Genomic DNA, 23,647 nt, shown 5'->3' with positions numbered 1-23,647 from the left:
AGAGTCTATCATGGACGTGATGGATTGCGCGCAAGGAGTGTGGCTGTTTGTATGTGGAAAAATAGATATATAAAGGGTGTTCTGGAGAAATGAATCTTGCATGTGTCATGCAGTCGTGTTGTGTTCATGCATTCCATTTGATCACACCATCTATGACCCCAAAATTTTAAAAAATTTTCTTCTTAGAGAGATTCCCACTGATATCAAGATGTGTGAGGTTGCACACGTTGCATATCGTTTGCACCAATGGCTAAACATGGTTGTGAATTTTTTTTTTATCCAAGTGTTGGTGCCCGAAAAATTATTTTGTAATGGTTCATCTATTGTGACATTATAGTGCATAGTGTGTGCTTGTAATAAATTGCTTGGAGCAGCTGTGTTGCATCTATAGGATTCTGCCAAGAATTTTAGCATTTTTGTCACTGTGCATTGAAATTGAGCGGACAATAAATAATGGCTTTCTGGCCCATTTTGTACTGGGCAGATTGGACAGTGCCTTTCATAAAGCATCGCACTCGTCTGGGTTAGGAAAAGTTAATGTGGAAATTTAGCTGTTCTTTGCAAATCTTTCAAGTGGTCAAATCAAAGTTACAGCAGTGAATTTACATTTTCAGCCACTGAAAGGACTTGCCACAGAGATGCACAATATCTTCTATACCCTACTGAGACTGTCTCCAGAAACGCGTAACAAGACATTGACATGGCTTGGCCGATGCATTGAGTCCTGTTCCGGTGAGCATGGCTTTTTTTCACCTTTGTCTACTAAAATCGTTCGATTCCTGTGGTTGACTTCCTCTTCATGCCTAATTGTAGGCAGTTTGCCGATGTTTCCTGTCTGTGCAGGTGTTATCTCGATATTATTTGTTGCTTCACAGTGTCAATGCATAATGGACATGGTGATCGGTATTTAAGGCACAGCGCTACTTTGTGGCGCACAGATTTTTATTGCAACGGCCAGTTGCTGCTATGCCATCTTCAACATTCAATATGCCAAAGCTTGCTCAGCTCCACACAGAATTCACTGCTAAGCAACATACGCTCTAGAATGAGAATCGCAAGCATACAAGGATTGGCAGTTGCATTCTTTTAGACTTTGGAGGGATCACAGTGCGCTGTTATAGTTTCTAAGTTTGAAACAACAGCTCGTTGAGGCTTTCCAGTTTGGAATGTTGCCCAGACATTGCGCTTTTAATTAACTAAGTAGTTGCTTGCACATTACAAAAAATGCACAATTGCCATTGACTGCCTGCTTCATTATTGCATCGTGTAATTCATTTATTTATATTTATTTATTTATTTATTTATACACAGTACCTACAGCGCCCTCACTGGGGCATTATTGTAGGGGGGGAACATCATAAATAAGAACAAACATCTAGTACACAATAAATTAGGCAAATGATGCGGTCTACAGAGAAAATACAGAGAAAGGGCCGAAAGCAGGATGTACACTGAGTGCCTGTGCAGTTTGGCTGAGTAGCTTCTCTTCCATGCAAATGTAAGTGCTCATCAGTCATTAGGGACTGTGGTGCGTGTGCGAAGTGTGCCATTCTCCTGAACCCCTGTCAGTACCTTGACTGCCCTTGTACCACTGTGCAGATCGAGGCAAGCTGTGGAACAACCAAGTGTCGGAGCTGTTCCTTACGATGCAGAGGGGGGATGGCTTTGTCCTGAACCTGGGGGCGGTGCTCCTGAGGCTGGCACGGCCCTTCTCAGAACCCTGCTCACCCAAGTTGCTCAAGGTTGACTACCGCTATTGTTCTGTTGAGCCCCAGTCCGAGGAACACGCTACCACCCTGAGTCTGCATCTCCGCAGTGAGTCACTGGGCATGACTGGGAGGGTCTTGTTGTGGCAAGAAAGCTCTGGTAATGGGGTCTCACATTTCAAAAGCCAACTGTGGTGGCTTAGGGCAAACACTTGGTGCCGCTCAATTGAATTGCAGTCATTATGAAATGGAGCAGCATTGTCACCAGTGTGCATGTATACGTGCACATATACATGCATGTACGTATACTATACCATTATAGGGAAAAGAGGGAAAACAATGAGAATCACTGCCATAATTTACAAGGCACCAATGCTTAATTTTAGGTCTTGTCCTTCAGCTAAATTTTTTCTAAGCATTTCGTCCCCATTATGTCACGGCCTTCTCAGCAGCAGTGTTTTTTTGTGCATGGTTTCTGCAATTCAGCTATAAGAAGATGCCATCTGAGAACCCAAGCTAAACCACAAAGCTCATCAAATATTTTTGCAAGAACACCACACCACGTGCCCTACATTAAGAAAGGCTCCTTTCCTCCGGGTTCTTTCTTTTTGAAGGAGCCTATAATTTTATTATTTACATCTAATCTTGGCAGCAGGTATTGTACTTTAACTGAGCCTGTGCCCCAGGTGTTTATAACACATATACTTGTGTAAAGGGCACAGCCCCGAGCTTGGCGGCCAGGAATTTTTAAAAATAAATAAAATGTCAGCTAAACGAATGGAATTTCCTGTGTGTATAATTTTGCCCACACCGCACGCTCCACTGGGAGCTAATAGATGGTGACTAGTACATCCTGCAACTACTGCCTGGAACTGCCTGTGACCAGTGTGACCATGTCAACAGCATGTAGTGTCAGACATCGTGTCGGAGTGAGAGCACATCTTTGTTAAAACCAAAGCAACAGTAACTGCGTAACTTTTATAGCTTATTTCATCTGAAGCAGCATGACAAATTGATTATCACTGGATCTTGCTTACATTCTTCTGGGTTTATCATTAACTCACTGTACAAGATTCTTCATTGTCGATTTCATTCATTTTAAATGCTCGCCAAAACTCGCACTGTACCTTTCCACCTTCACACCAGCTGTTTTCAATTGCCAGACAGCGATTTCTTCAGTGTTTCTCATTTATTCCTTTACACCCTTCAGAGCGGAGACAGTTTACCGACAAGAAGTTGCTTCCATTGGAAAACAAGTGAGAGTTTATCGTCAGATTTCAAAACAAACGCAATTCTATTTAGGCTGACCCTGGGAGCAGTCCTCCATAATGCTGCCATGTAGGATCAGTTGAGGTGCCCCACTAGATCGTGAAAATTGCCAGTATGCACCTTAATTTTTACTTGGAATAACTGTGGATGACATCAAATCTGCCAGTAAAGCCATCAATGGTCTAGTTTTATTCTGGGTGATATCGTACAGTGCCAGTTGTCGGGCAATCTTGTTTGTAATTGTGTGTCATAGTATCCATGCATATAATGCACTATCTCTTTGAAAGGTTCGCCAGGGCTGTGCTTATTCATTCCAAAAATGCATGTCCCTGCATAAATGAGGAATGTGTAATTTGGGCTGTGCCTATAGGAGAAAAATTACGAAAAAAAAAAAGTGCTGCTCTCACACGAATAGATACAGCAGTTGCACCTTTCATATGTGTTGAGCGTAGCTTTTGAGAATGAGTTTAATCTCGGACTGCAACAGTCTTCAGTGATACATGCCGTCTTTCATACCGCACGAGTAGTATTCCAGGATATGTTTCGGTAGTCTCAGGTATCCTTCTGACAATCGTGATGATATGCTGCAGGGCTGTCCAAAGAAACGTGCCTGGTGCCTCGAGAAGAGGGTCAGCCCTCCCCACCGGAACCCACCAGTTTCAACTTCCCGACAGAGTGCTTCTTTGCCTGCCACCGGGTTCTTAGCCTGGGCTTCCGTGTGGTTCATGAGCGACTAGCCAGGCTTAGCCAGGACCTCAACAGAGTTCGCAGGTAACTGCATTGGTGTACACTTGATCCCTTCTTTGAGCCTGAGGCACTTGGAGGCAACTCTCCATAGGTTTTGAAAAATACATCTAGTGTCTCACTGACCGGATTAAAGAGTAACTGTCTTGCACATAAAGGCTGCCCGAACTTCACTGTGACGTAAGGTAGGTTAAAAGGAGGCGGAAAGGAAGAACCTCCATAATGGAGTGCTTAGCTTAGTATTACTGGAACTGGAAATTAGAATCATTTGGTGGAGCTCGAATTTCCCCGAAGTGGACTTCCAACCAGGTTATTCAGAGATTGAGTTTGCCTGTTGTACTTGAGGCTACCTTATTGCTCGAGGCTATTTACTTCGGTGTCACTAGGCTGAAGACAAAATGATTCTGTGAACATCTATGAAGGTAAGAATTGAAACATGCAGTGAACCCTCATTAGCACAAAGCTCTAAAAATGGCGAAAATTTTCAAAATCTAGGGTTCACTGTAAATCAGATTTGCTTGTACACTTTTTTTTATGGTCTGATATCTGCTTGGCCATTATGTTCAATAATTAAAGTGTGGCAGTATGCTTTGTATACTTTTCATGTGTTACCAGACTTTTAACCACTTCTTCATTATCTTGCAGAGTATATGAAGAAACCCGTGCACAAGGCGGCGAGACTTCGGAGGTTGGCCGTAGGCTGCAAGAAAACATGGAAAAAGGTGCATTTCCGCTACTTTTTTTCTGTTTATAGTTCTCTCCTCCTACAGCTCATGGTGCTGTTTCTGGCTAACTTTATTCTCGCTTCTTGACTCGTAGCATTTTGTCATTGCAAAATTTAGTCACTAAGAGGATGACAACAGTTATTCTTATTGCAAGATCTTCCCGTGCTGTAGTTTACTGTCTTCACAGGCTCATTTTATTTCATTACATAACTTGACAATGTCAACAAACATTCCAGCGGAACATGCTTGGGTAACAAGACTTTCGTCGTCTACATCTACTGCAGGACAAAGGCTTTGATATTGGTCTGTAAGCCTGTCTTGTGGCAGCCTATCCCCTCAGACTTCCTCTGCTCACCTACCTGCCTAAGTTTCTCTAGTCCCTGCTACCTTTACCTTCTTTTGCGAGAGAAGCAAGCATCTCTTGACACAACATCGAGACTGTATAAATGAAGATTCTAGATGGATCTTTTTTCCTGTGTTGCTGCACATCAAAAATTTGATAGCCTTTTTTGTATAATCTGTCTTGTTCATGCTGACTTGATGGAGCCACATGATGATAAGGTTTCATTTTCTGCTGAGTCATGTGTTGAAGACATGGCAGTTTTACTCTTGGCACGCATTGGCAGATTACTCGGGAAATATTCTTCCAGGTAATTTTGACTTCCTGGCAGTGGCCTCTTGCGGACTTGTTCATCAGCCATGGTATCTGTGGCTGTGCTGAACATTGTTGTCATTCATTGTCCTTTCTTTTGCACATTGGAAAGCTTGCAGCTTGAGAATACATGGATAGAAAAAAAAGTTAATAAATAGAGATGCCCAGTATTTAATGTTTGGTTCCGTGACGCGTGGTGCCTTGTCTGTCATAGTTGTTCCTTTCATTTTTGCGCCGATACCGACAAGCCCAGCTCGCACTGTTGTCTCCTCTGCAACCGTGCACTACACTTGTTGGCACTGCAGGCATGACGCGCTTCCTGTCCCTGAAGGCTGCTCTGCTGGAGCCGACCTCCCTGGAGCAGATGCTGCGGTTCCACGTTGCGTCGGCCACTTGGCTCTGCCACGTGGCCACGGCCCAGGACCTGGGCTCCTACCAGCCACTCTCGCTGCCCTTTCCCCAGCATGGCAACAGCCGGCTGGCTGTAGTGCCCGAGTTTGTGGTGGAGAACATTTGCGACTGCATTGTCTTTGTGAAAAGGTTCAACGAACGCAGTCTTGAGGTTGGTGCGAAAAGTCATGAATTTGTGCTGCGGTAGGGTCATGGGGCAGGTAGGATGCAGCACGCTTTTTTGTTTTTCATTGCTTTGCATCTTGTTCAGGGTGAAGGCATTCGTGGCTTGCTTTCTCTGGATTTCTATGCAGCTCACTTCAGTTCATCACTTTCTTGATCGTTCTGCATATCACATCTAACCAATTAAAAAGTCTTCCATTATCTTGTTTTTATTTTGTTTTATCTAGTTTTATTTCGAATCGCTGATTTCATTTTTTTTTTCCAAGGTGCAATGTCTGTGCAAGTTTTGCTCCTTACATATATGCTACATATAGGCTACAATACAATACAGAGTTTTGAGAGTCAGAAACAGGCAGGTGAATTGAGGTGCGTTTTCAGCACTACCTTAGTTCTAAAACCGTGTGATAGATTATTCAGAGCCTTCCACTGCGGCGTCCCTCATAGCCTCACTCGCTTCAGGGTATTAAACCCCACCAATCAGTCAATCAGCTTTTGCATAGCTTTTCTCGCTTATTTAGTGAAAACTGTAAATGTTTTTTAATACTAACCAAGACAACAATGGCAATGTTTTGTGCCATCATCATCATCAGCCTGACTACACCCACTGCAGGGCAAAGGCCTCTCCCATGTCTCTCCAATTAACCCTGTCCTTCGCCAGTTGCGGCCACTGTATCCCCGCCATGAGAGGACAAACGACAGTAGGAAATGCGGCAAAGTAGACCAGAAAGGCAAAACCAGTGGTTGCTATCAGACCAGTTAGCTCATGAAATTGGGTCCTCCGGTCGCAGTGAACTCGACAAGCATTGAGAACTGTGCATTTGTTGGTGGTGCATTGTAGCGCTGCCCAACTGTGGTTGAAGCGCTGTTTGTTAAGCAGGGGTTGAAACTGCTTTTGTAACATAAGTATAACTGTTTCATCAGGAACACCGCACGTGACCATTCTGTTCTCCAGTGCATATTAATAAACTTATTTATCGCATGACAGTAAACTAACATCGATGAAAACTCTGCCAAGCTGCAGTTTTCTTTACCTTGGTTGGTTTTGCTGTTGCAGCCACTGGCCACGTACTAGAAGCAGTATTTTTGAAGCTGGCCATTCCAGGATACAGCCTTTACTTTTTTAAAAGATATCATAATGGGATACTGACAGATGCAGAAGTGCTCGCACCACTAAAATTATCAGCCTGCTTTTGCATTGTTGCAGGAAGCTGACCTAGCTGTGTTTTGTCTCCCAGTTTGTAGGGCAAGACCTGGAGCACCTCATGACCCTGGTGCTTGTGTTCATGGGGAGCCCCCAGCGCATGAACAACCCCCACTTGCGGGCACGCCTGGCCGAGATGCTCGAGGTCCTCATGACGTCCTCGGAGGACGATTCCTACACTGGCATTGTGCCATTGTGAGTTTACGAAGTCTTTACACAAGTAGCGCTCTGCGGGTGTGGTGCAAGCTCATTTTATGAGCAGGTACACATTTTAGGGTGCACTTAGGGAGTTGTTCTTGGATAAAATTGGCTTGACTAACACGAGATTGTACAGTGAAGGTGAAGGACGGCAAGTTTCTTGGCTAATTTTCTTCTTTTGAGCCATTTTGATCATTTTAATACTGACTTTGCCCCTAAATGGAGTCTAGGAGCACCATTTCAGTTTTGTAATGTGGAGTGCAAGTGCTGTGAAAGGCCGGAACAAAAGGTGATAATGTCACTTGTGCCCCCTGGCAAAAAAAATTTGTCATTTGAGCCCCAGACAGCCATGATCAACAATATGGGAAAGGCTGTAAAAATTAAATGTGGCTGCACGCTTGTCAGTTAAAAACCGCAGTCTCTTATTATTTTCATGCAGTAAGATTTTCATCACTCATGCCATCACTGGCTGTGAGATGCAAAAACTTCAACTGTTATTGTTGCACATATGCGACCTTGAAGTAGACAAGGCATGCATGCCTTAGCTTTTTGTGGCATATATAGTGCTGGTAGCAGTGTAGTGCCACTGTGCTTTTCGTGCTCAACCTGGTGCCACACGAGAAACATTCCTTGGCTCATTTGCTGTGTTCCGCAAATGACACGAATAGGCATGTGTCTCCCATTTCTGTCCGAGGTGTTCGCAGGCTGACAACAAAGAGAAGTACTTCACCAAACATTGTTTTTCTCATGAAAGAAAAGGCAGAAGTACCTTCATCTCTTCTCTTTTTATGCCAGGAGCAGGCTTCAGCTCTTAAAATTTATACTTCTTTTGTATGAGTCAGATTCAAGTCTGCTGCATTTTAATGTGCCTCATTGGGGCATTTTTGTGAGGGACACCTTGCTAGGTTATGTGGGGGCCACACACCTACCTGGTCACTTGTTTGCCAAAATGCAGCCAGTACAGTAAGCGATGGCAGTGCCACCAAGCTCCTCGGCCCATATCTTACAGTTTACCACAAGGAAGTTCATGGATGTCTGAAATATGTACGCATGTGTTATTACACACTGCTCCGGTGCTGTCACAAGGCCTCTTGCTCTGAACCTGTCAGTGCGTGTTCAAGATAAGAAAGGTGAAGAGGTCTCTATACTGTTAATTTAAAGACTAATGAATGGCAGGTGCCGAGAGCTAGTTATGAAGGTCGACACAAATTTTCAGTCTTCAATGAAATGGGCTTGAAACTGCTTCTTGGCTGTTAGTGCTTTGGTGCAAAAATTGGCAGTTAGTCATTCTTGCGTCATTTTTCTTTCATTCATCTGATCGTATGATCACAAGGGTCAGGTACTAAGCTGTGGAATCATGGATTCAAAACTACTGCTAGGCACTCAAGGGTGCTGCTATTCCAACCGCATGTAGCTTGATGCTGGTGCTATGTTGTGCTCCCTACAGTGCTGCACACCTGCAAGACACAAGGAGTCGAGAACCGTCAACCTATGAGGAGAGGCTTCTACTTTATTTCATGTCATTGCTTGATGTCTTTGTGCGTGAAAGGTGCCGTGGCAATGGGGACAGGGGGTGATGAAATGCCTTCCACACTTGTCGCATGTGAACACTTGGACCTCTTTACGACATTGAAAGGCCGTTGGGGTTGTGGGGAAGTGCTCTCGCACAATGGCAGATATTTTTCTGGCAATGAGCTGCCCTTTCATTCCCCTCAGTAAAAGTAGATTCACAGACTAGTATCCACTGCTCTTCACATGTGCTAAAAGTTGTTGACATAGGAGGGGCAGTACGTTATGGATTGTTTGTATTTCAATGCTACTGAATATTCAGTCTTCATGAACACCTCTTACGCAAGGGATCACTGTGGCAAGATTTGACCAAAAAAATATTTGTTTCTTTTTGCTTGCTTCACTTTGCAGCAGTAACAGGAAGCGACTGTTCTTGCATCATCCATTTGCCATGGAACTGTCACCAACACTGCTCCATGTGTTTGTGAGCATTGAGATGACAGGACAGAGTGTTACATTTGAACAGAAGTTTCACTACCGGCGGCCCATGTACACTGTTCTGGAACACCTCTGGAACACACCTGATCATCGAAATAAAATGAAGGTTAGTATCATTTCAGACTAGGTGTAAGAATGGCTGTTCTCTTAAAACATATAGTTTGTTTAATTTTACAGCGAAAAAAGTTGGTGGGGCTTTGCTTCGGTTCTTGTTCATCAGCTGGTGTGAATGTCACGTAGATGCTTGGACTTCTGAACTACTAAATTTGGCTGAAGTGTTATCTTAAGAAATTGCTCTGCGGCCATGATTGAGCATTTCCCTAGTACGCATAATTTTAGAAATGAAGCTCATGGTATTCAAACCAACACGTCTGACATTCATAGTCCTGCTGCTAATATGTTAAACATTATTATGCTATCTCTCTGCACTTCCACTTTGCAGAATTAACTCTTTTGAGAAAGAGTTAAATCTTTGGTACTTTCATGGAAGTTTTTACCGTAGTGTGCTAGTTTGATCATCATTCCAGACACTTCTATAGACACTTTGATCTTACCATTAAGGAAGCTGTTTGGAGAACTATTACTGTATTTACTCAAGCAATTTGTGCCCCCCTCCCCCGAATTTATTACCCGGGTTTATAAAAAGAAAAACTTTTACTCGCATATTTTACACTCCCTGCTATGCCAGACCACCAGCATGCTCGCAGGTGTGCGCAAGGCAGTCTTGGAAAGATTGGCCGGCTGCAAAAGGCACAAGTGGATGGCGAGGGAATGAATTGCGCACCGTTTACCAGGCTCACTCGTGCTGGTGGTCGATCCTCCCGAACGAAAAGTTGCACGTGTATTGGAATCCAAAGCTACCGAACTGCTTGCTGTTCGGTTTGCCAATAGTACGGGCTGCACGCGAAGGCATTGTTTTATCCCGTGTTATCTCTGTTTTCCTCTGCTGCTGACTCTGTGATTTTGTGATTGTATTGTTGCACATTAATTGCTTTGAGCTGCACATGCTCCATCATGCCATTCCGTGGGGAGCTGCATAACGTGGATTGGGGCGGGGGAGGGGGATATGCATCTTATATTTGAAGTCAACTTTTTTTTTTTTGCCAGCGAGGGGTGCGAGTTGAGGGGGGTCGATGTATAGGCGGCAATGTAGGTACAGTATATATATTGCACGTTGTGACCTCTGTCGAGTAATTTAGGACTTGTTCACAAAATTTTTCGCATATTTTGCGCGCCCTCTTTTTTGGAGCCTTAATTGAAAGAAAAAAAGTGTGCAGTTTACGCAAGTAAATACGGTAGATACTTGATAGTGAGTCTTTGTTCATCTTGTGGTTGAGTTCACCCATGTGTGCTCTGTTCAAACCTGCAGAGCCTGGCTGCTGAAGCTGAAGCAAACATTGAGTGCTCGACACCCCCACTTTTTCTGAGATTCATCAACCTGCTCATCAATGACGCCATCTTTCTTTTGGATGAAGCACTGTCGGTGAGCTACTCCTGCCTCACTATTGTACTTTTGTGATGCTTTTGGTGGGCAAGAATTGCTTGAGGCATGCACATTCTAAAGCATACCTCTGCTGCAATCTGTTAAACATATTTGTACTTACTTTGCATAGTTTTTGATTCAGTTTGTTTCACATCAGAGTTCTTTCATGTTTATGTATTTTGATGACTGTTGAGGTGTGCTCTTTCCGCATCCTTTTTTAGTAGATCATAAGAAGTCCCATTGCATTACCATGCCTTGGAACTTCTTGCTGTAATAGCCATTTTGTATTTATTTACAGAATACTGCAGACCCTAAGATGGGTCCAAGCAGGAGGGGCAAAAGCACAAAAAAAGAGGCGCGGCAGATTACATAGCACATTACATAGCACAAAACAGTAATAGAACATAGTAAAGAACAAGGGAAAAAACAAAACAAAGACAAAACAACTTAGCAATTATTAATAAGCAGTTTTGTTAAATGGCATCGATGCTGTTTACAACTTCAGGCGGGAGTTCATTCCATTGAGTTATTGCGTGAGGAAAAAATGAGTATTTAAAAGCATTGGTTCTAGTGCTGTAAGGTGTAAGTGATTCCGTGTGGCGATGTCGTGTTAGTCGCGTTGTGCTTCTGTGCTATGAAGTGAATAAATAAAATTAAAATTAAATCTTACAGCACTACCAAGACAAGCAAAAAAGCAAGCTGCCTGAAACAGCTAAAGAATCTTGAAATGTGTAGCCGTATCTTTCTCTGTTTCATTGCTAGGCCTCTTTTTTCACTGCCTTCAGAAATTTGGATCCTCTAAAGTTCACATGGGAGCTGACAATCCCTTTTTCTTGTCCTCATGTGTTTCATGCCATCATCAATACATGCAAAACTCCCAACATGTATAAATCCCAAGGAAGGGACCACCGTCCTCCTTTCAAATTTAAACAGTTTTCCTTTTAAGGGGAGACACGGGTCTTGAAATAAACATTTTTATTATTAAATATATCGTAATGAAATTAGGTGGTGTATATGTGTTTCTTCTTCCTGTTCTCAAAAATATAATTAGTTTCAGTATATATCAATTACCTAGTTCCCATGCTATAAGAAAATAACTGGTCTAATTAGTTAAAATTCTTACGGGTAGTTAAGGCACTTTCTTTCTACATATTTTGGTCTCAGTTGAAATGGAGCTGTAGCCAGAGACCTGCCATCAGGAGCTATGCTAATTGTTGTTTGAGTGTACCATCATAAAAAAATGTCAAATTTTGTCCAAACACACATAACTATAAAGTATAATTAGCTGGCATTATGGTTCACAAAACTTGAGAAATGTTTGGCTCAGCCAAACAAAAGCGGCATAACTCCACAGCTTACTTCTTTCTGAACTCAGTGTAAGATTAATTGAAATTACACCACAAAAACACAATGAGAATTCCGTAAAGCTAGTTATGTTGGCAAGAAACTCGAAGCTGAGAAAATCTCATTTGAAGTGCGCGCTCCAGCCATTCGTAGGTCGTTGTAAAAGCCTTAAAAAACAGCAGAATACGGACGTTCTAAAAATATTTCAGAGTAGTGAGCAATATCAGGTAGTGGGGAAGGGGCCCAGCTTTCAAACAAAACCAAGATGGCGGCCACCAGGGTCGCGGTCATTGGAAGTGACGGGGGCGAAGTCCTGCCGCATTTCGCCCCGAAATTGCCCTCTCCTGACTTCGTAGGCGCGAAATATATATAGATATTTTAGTAGTTGGAGGTTGAATTTAGAGCTTGAAACTTTTTGGCAGGAACTATAGTGTGTATTGATTCTGAATGTGCAATTTTTACAAAATCGAAATTTTCGCACTTTTTGATCATTTCAATACCTGTGTCTCCCCTTAAAGGCAACATTCTGCTGGTACTCTCTGTGTTTTTTGTTCAAACAACTTGTGGCTGGAATGTCACCAGACATTGCTGAAGGCACTTATGTCGATGTGTTTTTCCGTACTTTAAGTGCTTCATTGTTTTTTTATGTGTGTGTGTGTGTGTGTGTGTGTGTGTGTGTGTGTGTGTGTGTGTGTGTTTGTTAGTCTTCTATCCCCCTGCCGTAATGCTTGAAAGGGCGATGCGGGTATGAAGTAAACAACAAACGCACTGAGAAGAACATGTAAATGGGTGCATGAATGAATGTGTAAACATACACTGCAGTACATGAGCCGCCTGCGGGAGCTGCAGCAGCCGCAGCCTGGGCAGCAGCAGCAGCAGGGCGCCGAGGCCAACCTGCAGCACCTGGGCATGCTGGCACACTTCCACAACGTCATGGGCACCGAGACCATCCGCACGCTGGCACGCCTCACGGCTGAGGTGTCCTCCATCTTCTGCCACCCCACCATGGTGGACCGCATTGCCACCATGCTCAACTACTTCCTGCTCCATCTCGTAAGCGCCATCCTCCGGCACTGCCACACGTTGTTGCTGTTTTTATTTCACTTGTTGAGGCCACATTTTTTGCTTTAATTGTGATTAACTGCAAAAAAAAAAGTATTAAAGATACATATGTGAGTCATGGCTTAAAAGAGGAACTGTTAGGACATTCTGGTTATGCAACGTGGCAAAAGTTTGGCGCAGTAACACAAGACAGGATGCTCTGGCTTGTCTTCCTCTGCCCTACCCTGTCCCATAATGCCACACTGTAACTTTTGATGTGATGCATGTATAAATTTTTCCACAGAAAGTAGCTTTCATGACACGCTGGCATTTTGTGCATAAATCAGGGATTGTGTTTAAGGGGGGGCTCGAGTCTTCAAAAGGTAAAAAAAAATTCTGAAATCTGGAATAAAAAAAATGACCTATTCATGTTCAGTATAGTACTATAAGTACCTGCCTACAAGGTTTAAAGGTCTAATTCTACCTCCAGCTACTAAAAATTCAATATATTTGATGCCTCTGAAGCACCGAAATGACGATTTCAGAGCAAAATGCAGCAGAACTTGACGCCCGTCCCTTCCTGCAACCACATTCCCGATGGCCACCATCTTGGTCCTGTTTCAAAGCTGGCGCTCTTCCCTACATCCTGGTATTCCTCACTATTGTGAACTCCTTTCGGACATTCGCATTCCGCCGTTTTCTGAAGCCTCTGCAATGACTTCTGAATGGCTGGTACACCCCGGGGCAACTGCTTTTAAGTGCAAAATGAGAAATGCCATGAAAAAAGCCTGCTTCTAGGGATGGGTTTCTGGAAGCAGATAAATAAAAGAGGGGCGAAATCGCAGTGAGACTCAAAATTTGTCCGTCATTAGGCCACTGGACACCACTGGACAAACATTGCAAACTACAATATGTGGTGATGTCACATCACATCAGATGGAGGTAGCTCATTGATTCAACTGTTCATGCAGTGTGAACAAAACAGTGGTGTTCATAGATAAGGCTGTCACAGGCTGTGTGTGCTTCCAAGCTGCGAGGCTCATTTGGTGCTTGTGAATGCAGGTGGGTCCACAGAAGAAGAACCTGAAGGTGAAGGACTTCAGTGAGTACGAGTTCAAGCCACAGGAGCTGGTCCAGAACATCTGCAAGATCTACACCAACCTGGGCTCAGCCGACTCTGCAACGGCCCAGGCGTTCTGCATTGCTGTGTCCAGAGATGGCCGCTCTTACAGGTTAGAGCAGCAGCAGCAGCTCTTTGCTGCACAAGCTAATTTGTTTCCTATCACACAGAACAACCAAGCGAGGTGCAAAGTAAATTGTGCAGATTGCTGTAGAATCACATGTGATTGGGCCTGCTGTAGCAGTCTACTAAGGAATTTTGAAAATTCCCCCTGGATGACATTTCTTGCTACTTCTAAGGCAGTTTTCTCTGCAGGCACATTTCCTGTGGCAGTCTTGACAGTGTGGTTCTTAAGTCTCTCTTATCTTTTTAGCCCCGGCGAACCCCACTGACTTTTAAAATATGCTGAGGAACCCCCACATGTTTTCGCTTCTGCCCTTCTGGCCTGACATGCTTGCAAAAGGGAGCATGCATGTATGCTGCTTCTGAAGAAACGCCCCAATTCACTTAATTCTGACTGGTTGTATAGTGAAACAGTCTGCTTTAATGCAGTTATAGCATGATTAACTCCAAAGTAAAATTGGTTAAAGAAACCTTGGGGTTGAGGCATTTTATTGTCACTGTTATTTTGTTTTTTTTTTCTTTCTGCAATGCTCCAGTAACACTCTTATGTTGTTGTCTACTCTTGTGTGGTTTGTCTATGTGACATCATGTTCAGTCTTTGTATACTTCATTTACATCCTTGTCTTATTCTTTTCGATTTTTATCCTACTCTTGCATACACCACACATTTACACCTAGCCACATTTTTGGTAACATGCAAATGACTAAAAATGTTAAAGCAGATGACAGATCTAGTTACGTAGTGCTATAGCAAGCAGATGATGCAAGTGGCACATTCAGGCAGTGTGTTCTGGAAGTGCTTTGTGTTGAGCATTAGAAGCACGAAATGCTCACAAGATGACATCATGCAAGTTTTGAGATAGTGAACGTCACAGCAAGACACATCTAGTATTCAGGCACTGGTCATGAGAGAGTCATGTGGGTGGCAGTTTTGAATGACAGAGGAATGAAGCCGCAACAGCTTCGATAGGAATGCTCCAATTATGTCCGACATAACGTGGCCAAGTCCTACTGTGTAGCACAAGGTGGTGCGAAACAACGCTCTGCAAACACTTCATGTTTATATGCACTCCTGGCAACAGAAAAGCTATTTCGCCGGTCATGTGTGAAGCAAAGAAGTTCATACTTCTCTTTTACTTTCCTCTCTCCCCAACCCTACCCCTAGTCCGGACCTTTTTCCACAGGCACAGAAGGTCCTCCTGAAAATTAGGCAGGGTGCTCTTTCGGTTGCTGTTGGTGAGCTGGCTGAGAAAATCAAGGTGTGTAGAAATTATGCATACTTTCTTTTCAGGGCGCATGTAAAGTTGCCCAGTGGCATGTAACAATTTCAGTTCATTTAAAGTGCCTGCCCCTTCAGGCAAAGCAAAGGAGAGCCCAGAAAATTTTTTTCATCACGTCAGCAAGTTTATGTTAGTAGAAGGTTGCATGTGTCCCTGCTGTTTTTTTCCCTCCTTGGGAAGCTACATATGAAGGCAGTATACAGTATGACATTGCAGAGACTTTTATATGTCATGCTGCTCTGACAGCACAGTGTAGTATATGCTTGATTGCTCTTTTGTGAGGACAAAGAGGTCGCTCCCACAAACAAGCTGACATCTGAATGAAAAGAAGTCTTCATTGCAACAAGGATTTTTATAGAAAACAAAAGAAGGTTGTCTTGCCTGCATAACTTGGCATCGTTTATCTATGTGACGTCCGATATATACAGTACAATCACTTTGATAGTTTTTTTACGCGAGAAAAGTTTGTGCTATCTGGGAGAATGTGCGATTCAAAACCACTAAGGTTTTGAAAAATGTAACTCTCAGAAATGAAGTAGAATGGCATCTACTTGCACTTTCACTTACCAAAAAGGCCGGTCAGTGCTTGTTAGCGCAAGCTTTTCTAGTGCTTGTGTAAGTTGCGCTGCCTTTTGGCCCTAAAAGAAGCTCCACAACATAGTGTAGAGCCTTGTTAATTCGAAGCCTATTGGACCACATAAATTACTCATATTAACTGAATTTTTGCATTATCCGAAATTAAATTTCGTCCAACTAAGGAAGAAAGCCTAATGACTGCTGCCTGCTTATGTGCGTGCTTGCAGAGGGCAGCCTCTCAACAGAAGCAGGAGGATGAAGCCACCGGAGATGCCCCCGAGGAGTTCCTGGACCCCATCATGAGCACCATCATGACCGACCCTGTGGTGCTGCCAAGTTCAGGCATCACCATAGATCGTTCCACCATTGCAAGGCACCTGCTCAGGTAGGCACTGTACTGCAGCTTCCATCTTTTAATCAGGTGTGGGTTTGCGACTGTTGCGCAGATTGCCTTTGTGGCAGCCCCACAGGCCCACATTATGCACAGTGTGAAGGTGATGGAAACAGAATCAAGACTAGCTTTGCCAGCTTAATCGAACTTAGCGACTCTTGGCAAACCCTTTGGGGTCTCTTCAGACATATATAGGGTTCTTGACGATCTGCCGCTTCAGTGAAGTGGCTGCATGACAGGAATAGCAAAGTGCTATGCTGCTGGGTAATCTTGGTTGACGACTTAGTGAAACTGTGTGCACTTATTCAAGTATATGAATGGAATTATTCCTATTCAGGTGCCATTACATTTCAAGCGCAGTTGCTTCAGTGTCCAGTGTCACAACCGAGCAGCACAATGCATAGTGGCGCTAGCAGAATGAACTGGTTCAGTAGACCCACAAGCGAAGCCTCACCTGCAGTCACAGTACTACCAGTACACCCATTTCACCAAACTCCTCTCACCCTCACTGGTGCTCAAAGGGCCTGCATTACATCCATGGCTGCAAAGCACTTCTCTAGTTCTCTCAGTAATCAGACAAACCTTTTTTTTTTTTTTCAGCTGTCCACACCTAGATGTGGAAAATTAAGGTTATTAGGGTCTGCACCGTGTAGTTTGATGGCATGGTAGCATGGAGAAAATCTGACAAAAATATATATGAATACTAAGCAAAGAAAACTCAAGACTCATAACTCGGGGCACATGTGAAGCAAGGTCGTGTTGCAACACTGCCTACATTCAGCTCAAGCCGACATTTCTCAGATTTTTTGGAAGAACTGGAACAGTGTGAATGGGCCTACAAACAGAATTTCTCAGGGATGTGAATGGACTGCTTGTCAGAATGGGAACAGCAGCAGCCATTCCCTTGAATTAGTTGGAATGAAATAAGTGCTCCATGTTTCTGATATATTATCCACTTCTGGCAATGTTTTTGCGGAGTAAGAAAGTAAAAAAAAATTGGCCATGTTGGAGGGTTCTGCGCGCACTTCATTGCTGTTAGTCAGATGGAGAAACCGGCAACACAGTGTTCTCAATTGCACAGAAATTTAAAAGCTGCATTACTTTACATCATTGATTGCTAACTCAGTCTTCTACACCTTGTGTTTTTTTCAGTGATCAAACTGATCCTTTCAACCGATCCCCCCTGACAATGGAGATGGTGACTCCAAATGAAGACCTCAAGAAGAAGATCTTGGAATGGAGAGCAAAAAGAATTCAGTGACACTAGCTTGTTTAATTTCCTGTTAAGTTTTCTATAGCTTCTATTATCCATCTGCTGTTGTTGTTGTGTGCTGTACATATATAGCAGAGAGAATAGAATAAATTTTTTTTTTTTTCAAACAAAATGTCCATTGCTTTCAAAGGTAACAATTTAAATGTGAATTTAAAGTGCTCTGGGTGGTATTAGTAGCCAAGTTGCTCACACCATAATTAGTAGCCGGTTTCAGCTGCCATTGAAGTGAATGACAGGTGAGGTCTTCAAATGCCACCCAATGACCAGCAGTTGGCTGCATTTGACAACTTCCATCTCATGACTGTTATGTGTTTGCACCCTGCACAGACTGCCAGCTGATAAAATAGTGCCTAACCTAATTCCTAGTTTCCTTTAAAGTTTTTCACTTTGTGTACGCTACTAGTGATTGGCACACGCAGCCAAAATCATCCAGCACAGGCATACTGGGACTCTGAGCTTTGCCACCATTTTCCTGGCACTCCTTGGAATAGTATTTGATTACTGGCCAATGCAACAACAGTCCATACTACAGAACAAATTTGGCAGAGTTTGCCAGATGGTTGCACCAACCACTATCATCTTCACAGCTGACTCGTGAGACTGACTGCCTTCAAATCTCAGCAAGAGTTGTTACTGCCATGCAACATCCCCCTGCTATGACTAAAGTTGTCTCATTGGAGAATCCCACAGTAACAACAGTATACTTTCCAGGCACACACATCTGTTTTCCTTAAGATGAAATGTCAGCATGTGGTGATGGAAAACTGTAGCCTTCATCAAAACATTCCAAGCCAGTGCATACATGGCCAGCGTTCCCATCAGGAATTCCTGGCACCACAATTCTCCCTGCAGTAAAGTGCCCAGAAGCTACAGAAACATCAAAAGACCTCCGTCACATTGTCTGGCAGCTGTCTGGGTTATACGCACACAGTAGGGGCGTGAAATCAACGTTGTACACAAACGTGTACTGCGAGTAAGTTTTTTTTTACCAAGCTAAAAGCAAATTAAAAAATAAATATATTTAATTTTCAACATCAAACATGCACACGCACACTGTCAACTGGCTTTCAACCTCTCCTCAACCTTCTTTCGCTTCAGCTGCTCAACAAGAAACTTGAACCTGAGCATGCACTCCTCTTTTGATTTGCCGGGAACAGCTTCGGCTATTCGGTCCCAGCGGTCTTCCGTTCCCTTGGGGAACCTCTGTAGTGCGGCCTCCATGTACTTCTGCTGCTCTTGGCTCCAGTCGGCGACCCTGTGCGCGGGAGCCCTGGGCTGCCTCTCGGCACGCGTGGGCGGCGGTAGGCCTGGCTCTTCGTTTTCGTCCATACACTGGTAGTCCTCACCCGTCACTCCCTGCGAGTGCGGCGTAGCGTTGGCGGCAGGCGAGTTCCGCAGCTGCTTCATGACCGCCATGACTTCATCCTGGCTACGGTTCAGTAGGTCGGCGATTTTCTGCCACCGCTCCACGGTGCCGGTTGGGTACTTCTTCATGGCCCTGATGAGGGCAACGGTGTCTTCCTCACCCCACGGCGTTTTTCGAACGCTGCCCCTGTCACCGCCCGCGGAAAATGCAGTTGCCACCGCGCTGTCAAACGCAGCAATTGCACAGCCAGCAGCGACCGGCATCTCGCCAGCTTCGGGGATGACGCGCGCCCGCCTCCGAGGCTTGCGCTCGCGCTCCGAAGACTCGTCGCACGACTCGTCGTCGCTGGTCTTCTCTTCCTCGGCAGCAGCGCGGCTGCGACGCTCTTGAATCCTCACGAAACACTCGCGTGCAAGGGTCGGCGAATTCCAAGCTAACCAGCCGAGAAACACAACGAAGCGAACTATCAGCAGGTCCTGGTACTGCGGTTTTCCAAGGCTCTCGATGTAAGAAGCGCGGATCTCGTCCTCGACGGGCGTCAGCTTCTTCGACTTGCGTTCTTTGCGTTTGAATTTGGCCAGGACTGTCTCCTCCAGCTCGAATTTCCGCTCCCAGTAGGCTGCCCACGCCAAGATGTGCTGGCCCAGAGTAAGCAGCACGACGAGAAAGAATAGCAGCTCAGCGACACCCATCTTACGCACTCGCCGGTAGTAGTACACGGGCTGCCTCCAGTCAGGCAGGCCATTTTCGAGCACTGCGTTATATTTCTTCCGCTTCTCTTCATCCTTCAGTATCTCTACAACGGCGACGATCTTTCGGAACTTCTCTTCCGAGCCCTCTTCCTTGTTTTTGTCAGGGTGGTACTGAAGAGAGAGCTTCCTGTACGCTTTCTTGATTCCCGCCGTGTCAACATCCGGAGAGAGCCCGAGGAACGTGTAAAAGTTCTCATTAACATCTTCCACGACGTCGAACAGTTCAAGGTCCTCCTGGGTCCACGCAGATACACCACTGTACAAGAGGAAGGTAGTAATCGCGAAGTAATACGGTATTTTTGAACCGGCCGAACCTACAACAACGAAACATGACAGCGTCAACATGACATTCTAGCCTCGATGATGATAATTAAGCACGTGGGTGACGTGGGCTAACGGAGAAAATTACGTGGCAAATACACGTTCTAGAAATTAAATAACAAATATAAGTGTCCTTATTGTGTAACGATATGTAGACTGAGAAACGTTATTGTGTGGAAAACAGGTTGAGCTCAGTTGCACTCCAAGTATTATTAGCTAAACAAGGTTTCGCCCGTTTTCAAACGATCCAATCCACAGTCCAATCAATGGCCAAATCCAGAAGCGGACGGACTGCCCGACCTCCACGGACTGCTGGAACTTGCCTCCCTGCCTGGAGCAAGAATCGAACCTCTCGTTAGTATAACCGCAAACTGACAATGGCTACGAGCATGTTACGCCTGGCAGTCTGTAGAGGTAAGGGATAGAGTTTTTACCGTGAATTTATGAGCACGAATTTCAAGTTATCGCTACACTTCAACTTAAAAGAAACCTTTCACAAGGCACCATTCTTCCATTCTTCGTTAAACTTATCCGCGTGTTCAATTACTACATGAATACTTTTTCTCATTTCCCAGGAACTTCTGCAAGTTCCTTCCAAGCAAGAGCATACTTTTCCACCGTTGTCAAGAAGCAGATGCCGCTGGTTTCGTCCATGCCTCAGAAACTCGCGCCGTATAAGCCCCAGATCACAACTGTTCGGCTGGCTTCCGCAGACAGTAGGTGCAGCTGTCTATTGTCCTTGCGCATTTAAACTCGCGTTTGCTTCATCTGCTTTGGACTCTGCAGCTAACTACGTCTGGATCTGGAAGGCGGAGCGCATTCTCGCCGCTTCAATGCTCGCCATCGTACCTGGGGCATTCATCTTCCCCAACCCAGTGATGGACTGCCTTCTCGCAATATCCGCTACCGTGCACATGCACTGGTGAGTGACACGACGTTAGCGAGCCATGAGCGCCGCTAGTCACGTTACTTCTCCTGCCGGTCCACTTTTTTTTTTTTGCGTTCAATCACCAGCCAGCATAGCCAGCATTGCATAGGGCAGACAAGAGGAGTAGCGCTCTTCTAGAAGGCCGCAGCCGTGAGTTGCAGAAGAGAAAAAAATGCGACATTTGAGTAGCTGCTAATTGGTAGGTGCTTATTTAGAAAGGCTGGCCTGGAACATGTTATGCCTTGCGGTTGGGTCTCTACTAGCTTAGAAAAACTATTTACACTATTAAGACAGAGCTAGTTCAGTAACCAGAGTAGGTTAGTGCAAGCACGAAGCGGTAACCTGCAGTTCTTCAGAGGTGTCAAAAACATTGATCTGTTAAATAGGCCAATTTTTCTGGCTTTGGTTGTCAACTGCTTGTTCTTCGTGCTTTACAGGGGCATTGAAACAATTGTGGTGGACTACATCCGTCCTGCCCTCTTTGGCAGCGTTATCCCCAAAATTGCAGTTGGAGGTGTTTACGCTCTCTCCATCGCTGCTCTCACGGGACTGCTTTACTTCAACTTTACGGATGTTGGTCTTGTCAAGGCAATCCAGCTGCTCTGGACCTTGTGATCATCTAGGTAGGCATGACAGGCAAGCATGTTCCTACAACCGGTGCAAATAAAGGCAGTCAAGATGTTCAGCACGTTGCTGCGTTATTTGTTGGTGGGCACATGCAGTGGCCACTCAGATTTGAACATTCGGGTGCCAGTTAAGGAAACTGCAGACAGCTTTACAGCACATCAAAGGGCTAAACAAAAGTTTACCTGAGCAGGGAGCATATCAAAGAAAAACGGTAAAAAAAAAATTGCACACTTCTCTCAATGGTGGAGATAGAAGTATGGAAGTACTCCTCTCAAGGTAGTCATTTTGTATGAGAAAACTGTATTGGCTCCCATTGGAAGTAAGCTCAACAAGAGTGGAATTATGATGAAAGAACAGCTCTTAGAAACGGGATACAAGAAGAGGCGACTACACGCTGTTTGTTCATCATGTTCTCCAATCACCACCTATCCAAACTTCACACTTTTGTCAAGAAATTCATGGTACATATAGGACCAGTCCTGTAAATAGGCATATTCAAGTGCATCCTGCAGGGCTTGTACTTACAAATGAGTTCGCGTGTGGTTACAGTCTTGCCCTTAAATTACAGTGTTCTAATGACAAAGACGCTACTTTCCCTGAAAATGAAGCAACTATAAGCTATAAATTAGCATATAAAATACAGGTATTGCCACTACTGGCAATTTTCACTGGCAAACTTCGGTGCGACAATAGTTTTTTTTTCCCCACAGATCACCAAGACTAGACTGCATTGCTATTCCTTGACGAAGGTAGCACTTTGGGCTAGTTGGTGCGACATAGTGAAGAGAGTGTGGGAGCAATAGGACGCAGTACTTGTCTCTCACTCTGCTTCTGCACTGCATCTCATAGCTACATCATCACGGGTTTGTATGGAGTGGCAGGAAAATTTCTATTTCCAATACTTCAGCAATAAATGCATTTCCTGCTCCTGGACAAACATAGGCACAGCCAACAATAACCATATAATCAATTTTTATGACAAATAAAAAATGGATGAAGTTTCCCTCAGTGGTCCCTTTAACATCTGTGGTTAAAGATATGCAACATATCGCGTGTTGCGTAAATCAGAGAAAATCGAAAAAAAATTCTCTCGGCTTAACCGCGCGTTTGTTTGGGCTCAAATTTCGCACAGAGGTTGCATTTGGTGGTCAGTTTTGTTTTATACTACATTTAGGTGGGGTACTTGCCTGATTCAGTCAGAATTTTTTGGAAATCCCCATCGTACGTGGCGACGACGATCCAAAACTGAAAGACATCGCAGCAATGGTACCCGTAGCGCCATCTCGCACCCACCGGAGAAACCCAGCTGTGCTAAGTGGAGAGCTCGTTTCTCCGATGGCTGCGAGATGGCACCACGCGTACCATTGCTGCGAAGTCTTTCGATTTTGGTTCTCCGTCGCCACAGACGATGGGGATTTCCAAATAATTCTGCCCGAATCAGGCAAGTACCCCACATAAATGTAGTATAAAACAAAACTGACCACTAAATGCAACCTCTGTGCGAAATTTGAGCCCGAACAAACGCGCGGTTAAGCCGAGAGAATTTTTCTTCGATTTTCTCTGATTTGCGCAACAGTCGGTATGTGGCATGTCTCATTAATCTTCGATGAAAGTGTACGAATGTCTAATATGATCAAAGAGCATGTACCAATTATATATTTAAGCATGCTATCATTGAAGATGGCTCCTATTCTTAGAAACCAGGCATGCATTTTTGTCAATGTTTATTTCATAAAGCTGGAGCTCACCGTCCTTGGCCACCGCACAAGTGTGACATATTGTCAGATGATGTTCACTGCACTTGGGTCAATAGATTTGTATAGGTTTGGTTTGGTTTTTGGGGTTTAACGTCCCAAAGCGACTAAGGCTATGAGAGACGCCGTAGTGGAGGGCTCCGTAAATTTCGACCACCTGGGGTTCTTTAACGTGCACTGACATCGCACAGTG

The 23,647-nt window shown here is 44.3% G+C and overlaps 3 protein-coding genes across 4 annotated transcripts in view; 2 read left to right on the top strand and 1 right to left on the bottom strand.

Moving 5' to 3' along the window:
• The window catches only part of Ube4A (Ubiquitination factor E4A), a 32,834-nt gene extending 15,020 nt beyond the window's left edge, over window positions 1-17,814 (top strand). Inside the window, exons 8-20 of the mRNA XM_089549092.1 lie at window positions 615-732; window positions 1,600-1,815; window positions 3,566-3,746; window positions 4,365-4,441; window positions 5,402-5,658; window positions 6,905-7,065; window positions 8,989-9,181; window positions 10,445-10,558; window positions 12,725-12,955; window positions 14,006-14,175; window positions 15,352-15,445; window positions 16,270-16,427; window positions 17,586-17,814. Coding sequence (XP_089405218.1) covers window positions 615-732; window positions 1,600-1,815; window positions 3,566-3,746; window positions 4,365-4,441; window positions 5,402-5,658; window positions 6,905-7,065; window positions 8,989-9,181; window positions 10,445-10,558; window positions 12,725-12,955; window positions 14,006-14,175; window positions 15,352-15,445; window positions 16,270-16,427; window positions 17,586-17,694 — 2,079 coding nt within the window. The 3' untranslated portion in view covers window positions 17,695-17,814. The remainder of the gene's footprint in view (window positions 1-614; window positions 733-1,599; window positions 1,816-3,565; window positions 3,747-4,364; window positions 4,442-5,401; window positions 5,659-6,904; window positions 7,066-8,988; window positions 9,182-10,444; window positions 10,559-12,724; window positions 12,956-14,005; window positions 14,176-15,351; window positions 15,446-16,269; window positions 16,428-17,585) is intronic.
• Window positions 17,815-18,700: 886 nt separating this feature from the next.
• LOC149340329 (uncharacterized protein F54F2.9) lies at window positions 18,701-20,190 on the bottom strand. Its single transcript, XM_089549094.1, has one exon. It carries the CDS (start codon window positions 20,167-20,169, stop codon window positions 18,763-18,765), a length of 1,407 nt encoding a protein of 468 aa, XP_089405220.1. The 5' UTR covers window positions 20,170-20,190; the 3' UTR covers window positions 18,701-18,762.
• Window positions 20,191-20,399: 209 nt separating this feature from the next.
• SdhD (succinate dehydrogenase, subunit D) lies at window positions 20,400-22,744 on the top strand. Of its 2 annotated transcripts, XM_089549099.1 has the most exons (5): window positions 20,400-20,559; window positions 20,721-20,861; window positions 20,932-21,067; window positions 21,511-21,696; window positions 22,411-22,744. In XM_089549099.1, the coding sequence occupies exons 1-4, from the start codon at window positions 20,523-20,525 to the stop codon at window positions 21,686-21,688; spliced, it is 492 nt and encodes a 163-aa protein (XP_089405225.1). In that variant the 5' UTR covers window positions 20,400-20,522; the 3' UTR covers window positions 21,689-21,696; window positions 22,411-22,744. The 2 variants fall into 2 exon arrangements, with proteins under 2 accessions (XP_089405225.1, XP_089405224.1); XM_089549098.1 differs by lacking the exon at window positions 22,411-22,744 and having other exon boundaries at window positions 21,511-21,761.
• The last annotated feature ends 903 nt before the right edge of the window (window positions 22,745-23,647 follow it).

Source organism: Amblyomma mixtum, chromosome 6 (genome assembly GCF_055824585.1).
Source record: "Amblyomma mixtum isolate Tamu chromosome 6, ASM5582458v1, whole genome shotgun sequence".
Classification (NCBI taxonomy): domain Eukaryota; kingdom Metazoa; phylum Arthropoda; class Arachnida; order Ixodida; family Ixodidae; genus Amblyomma; species Amblyomma mixtum.
The sequence above is the reverse complement of the archived record's forward strand: the minus strand, read 5'-3'. Positions and strand labels throughout refer to the sequence as shown.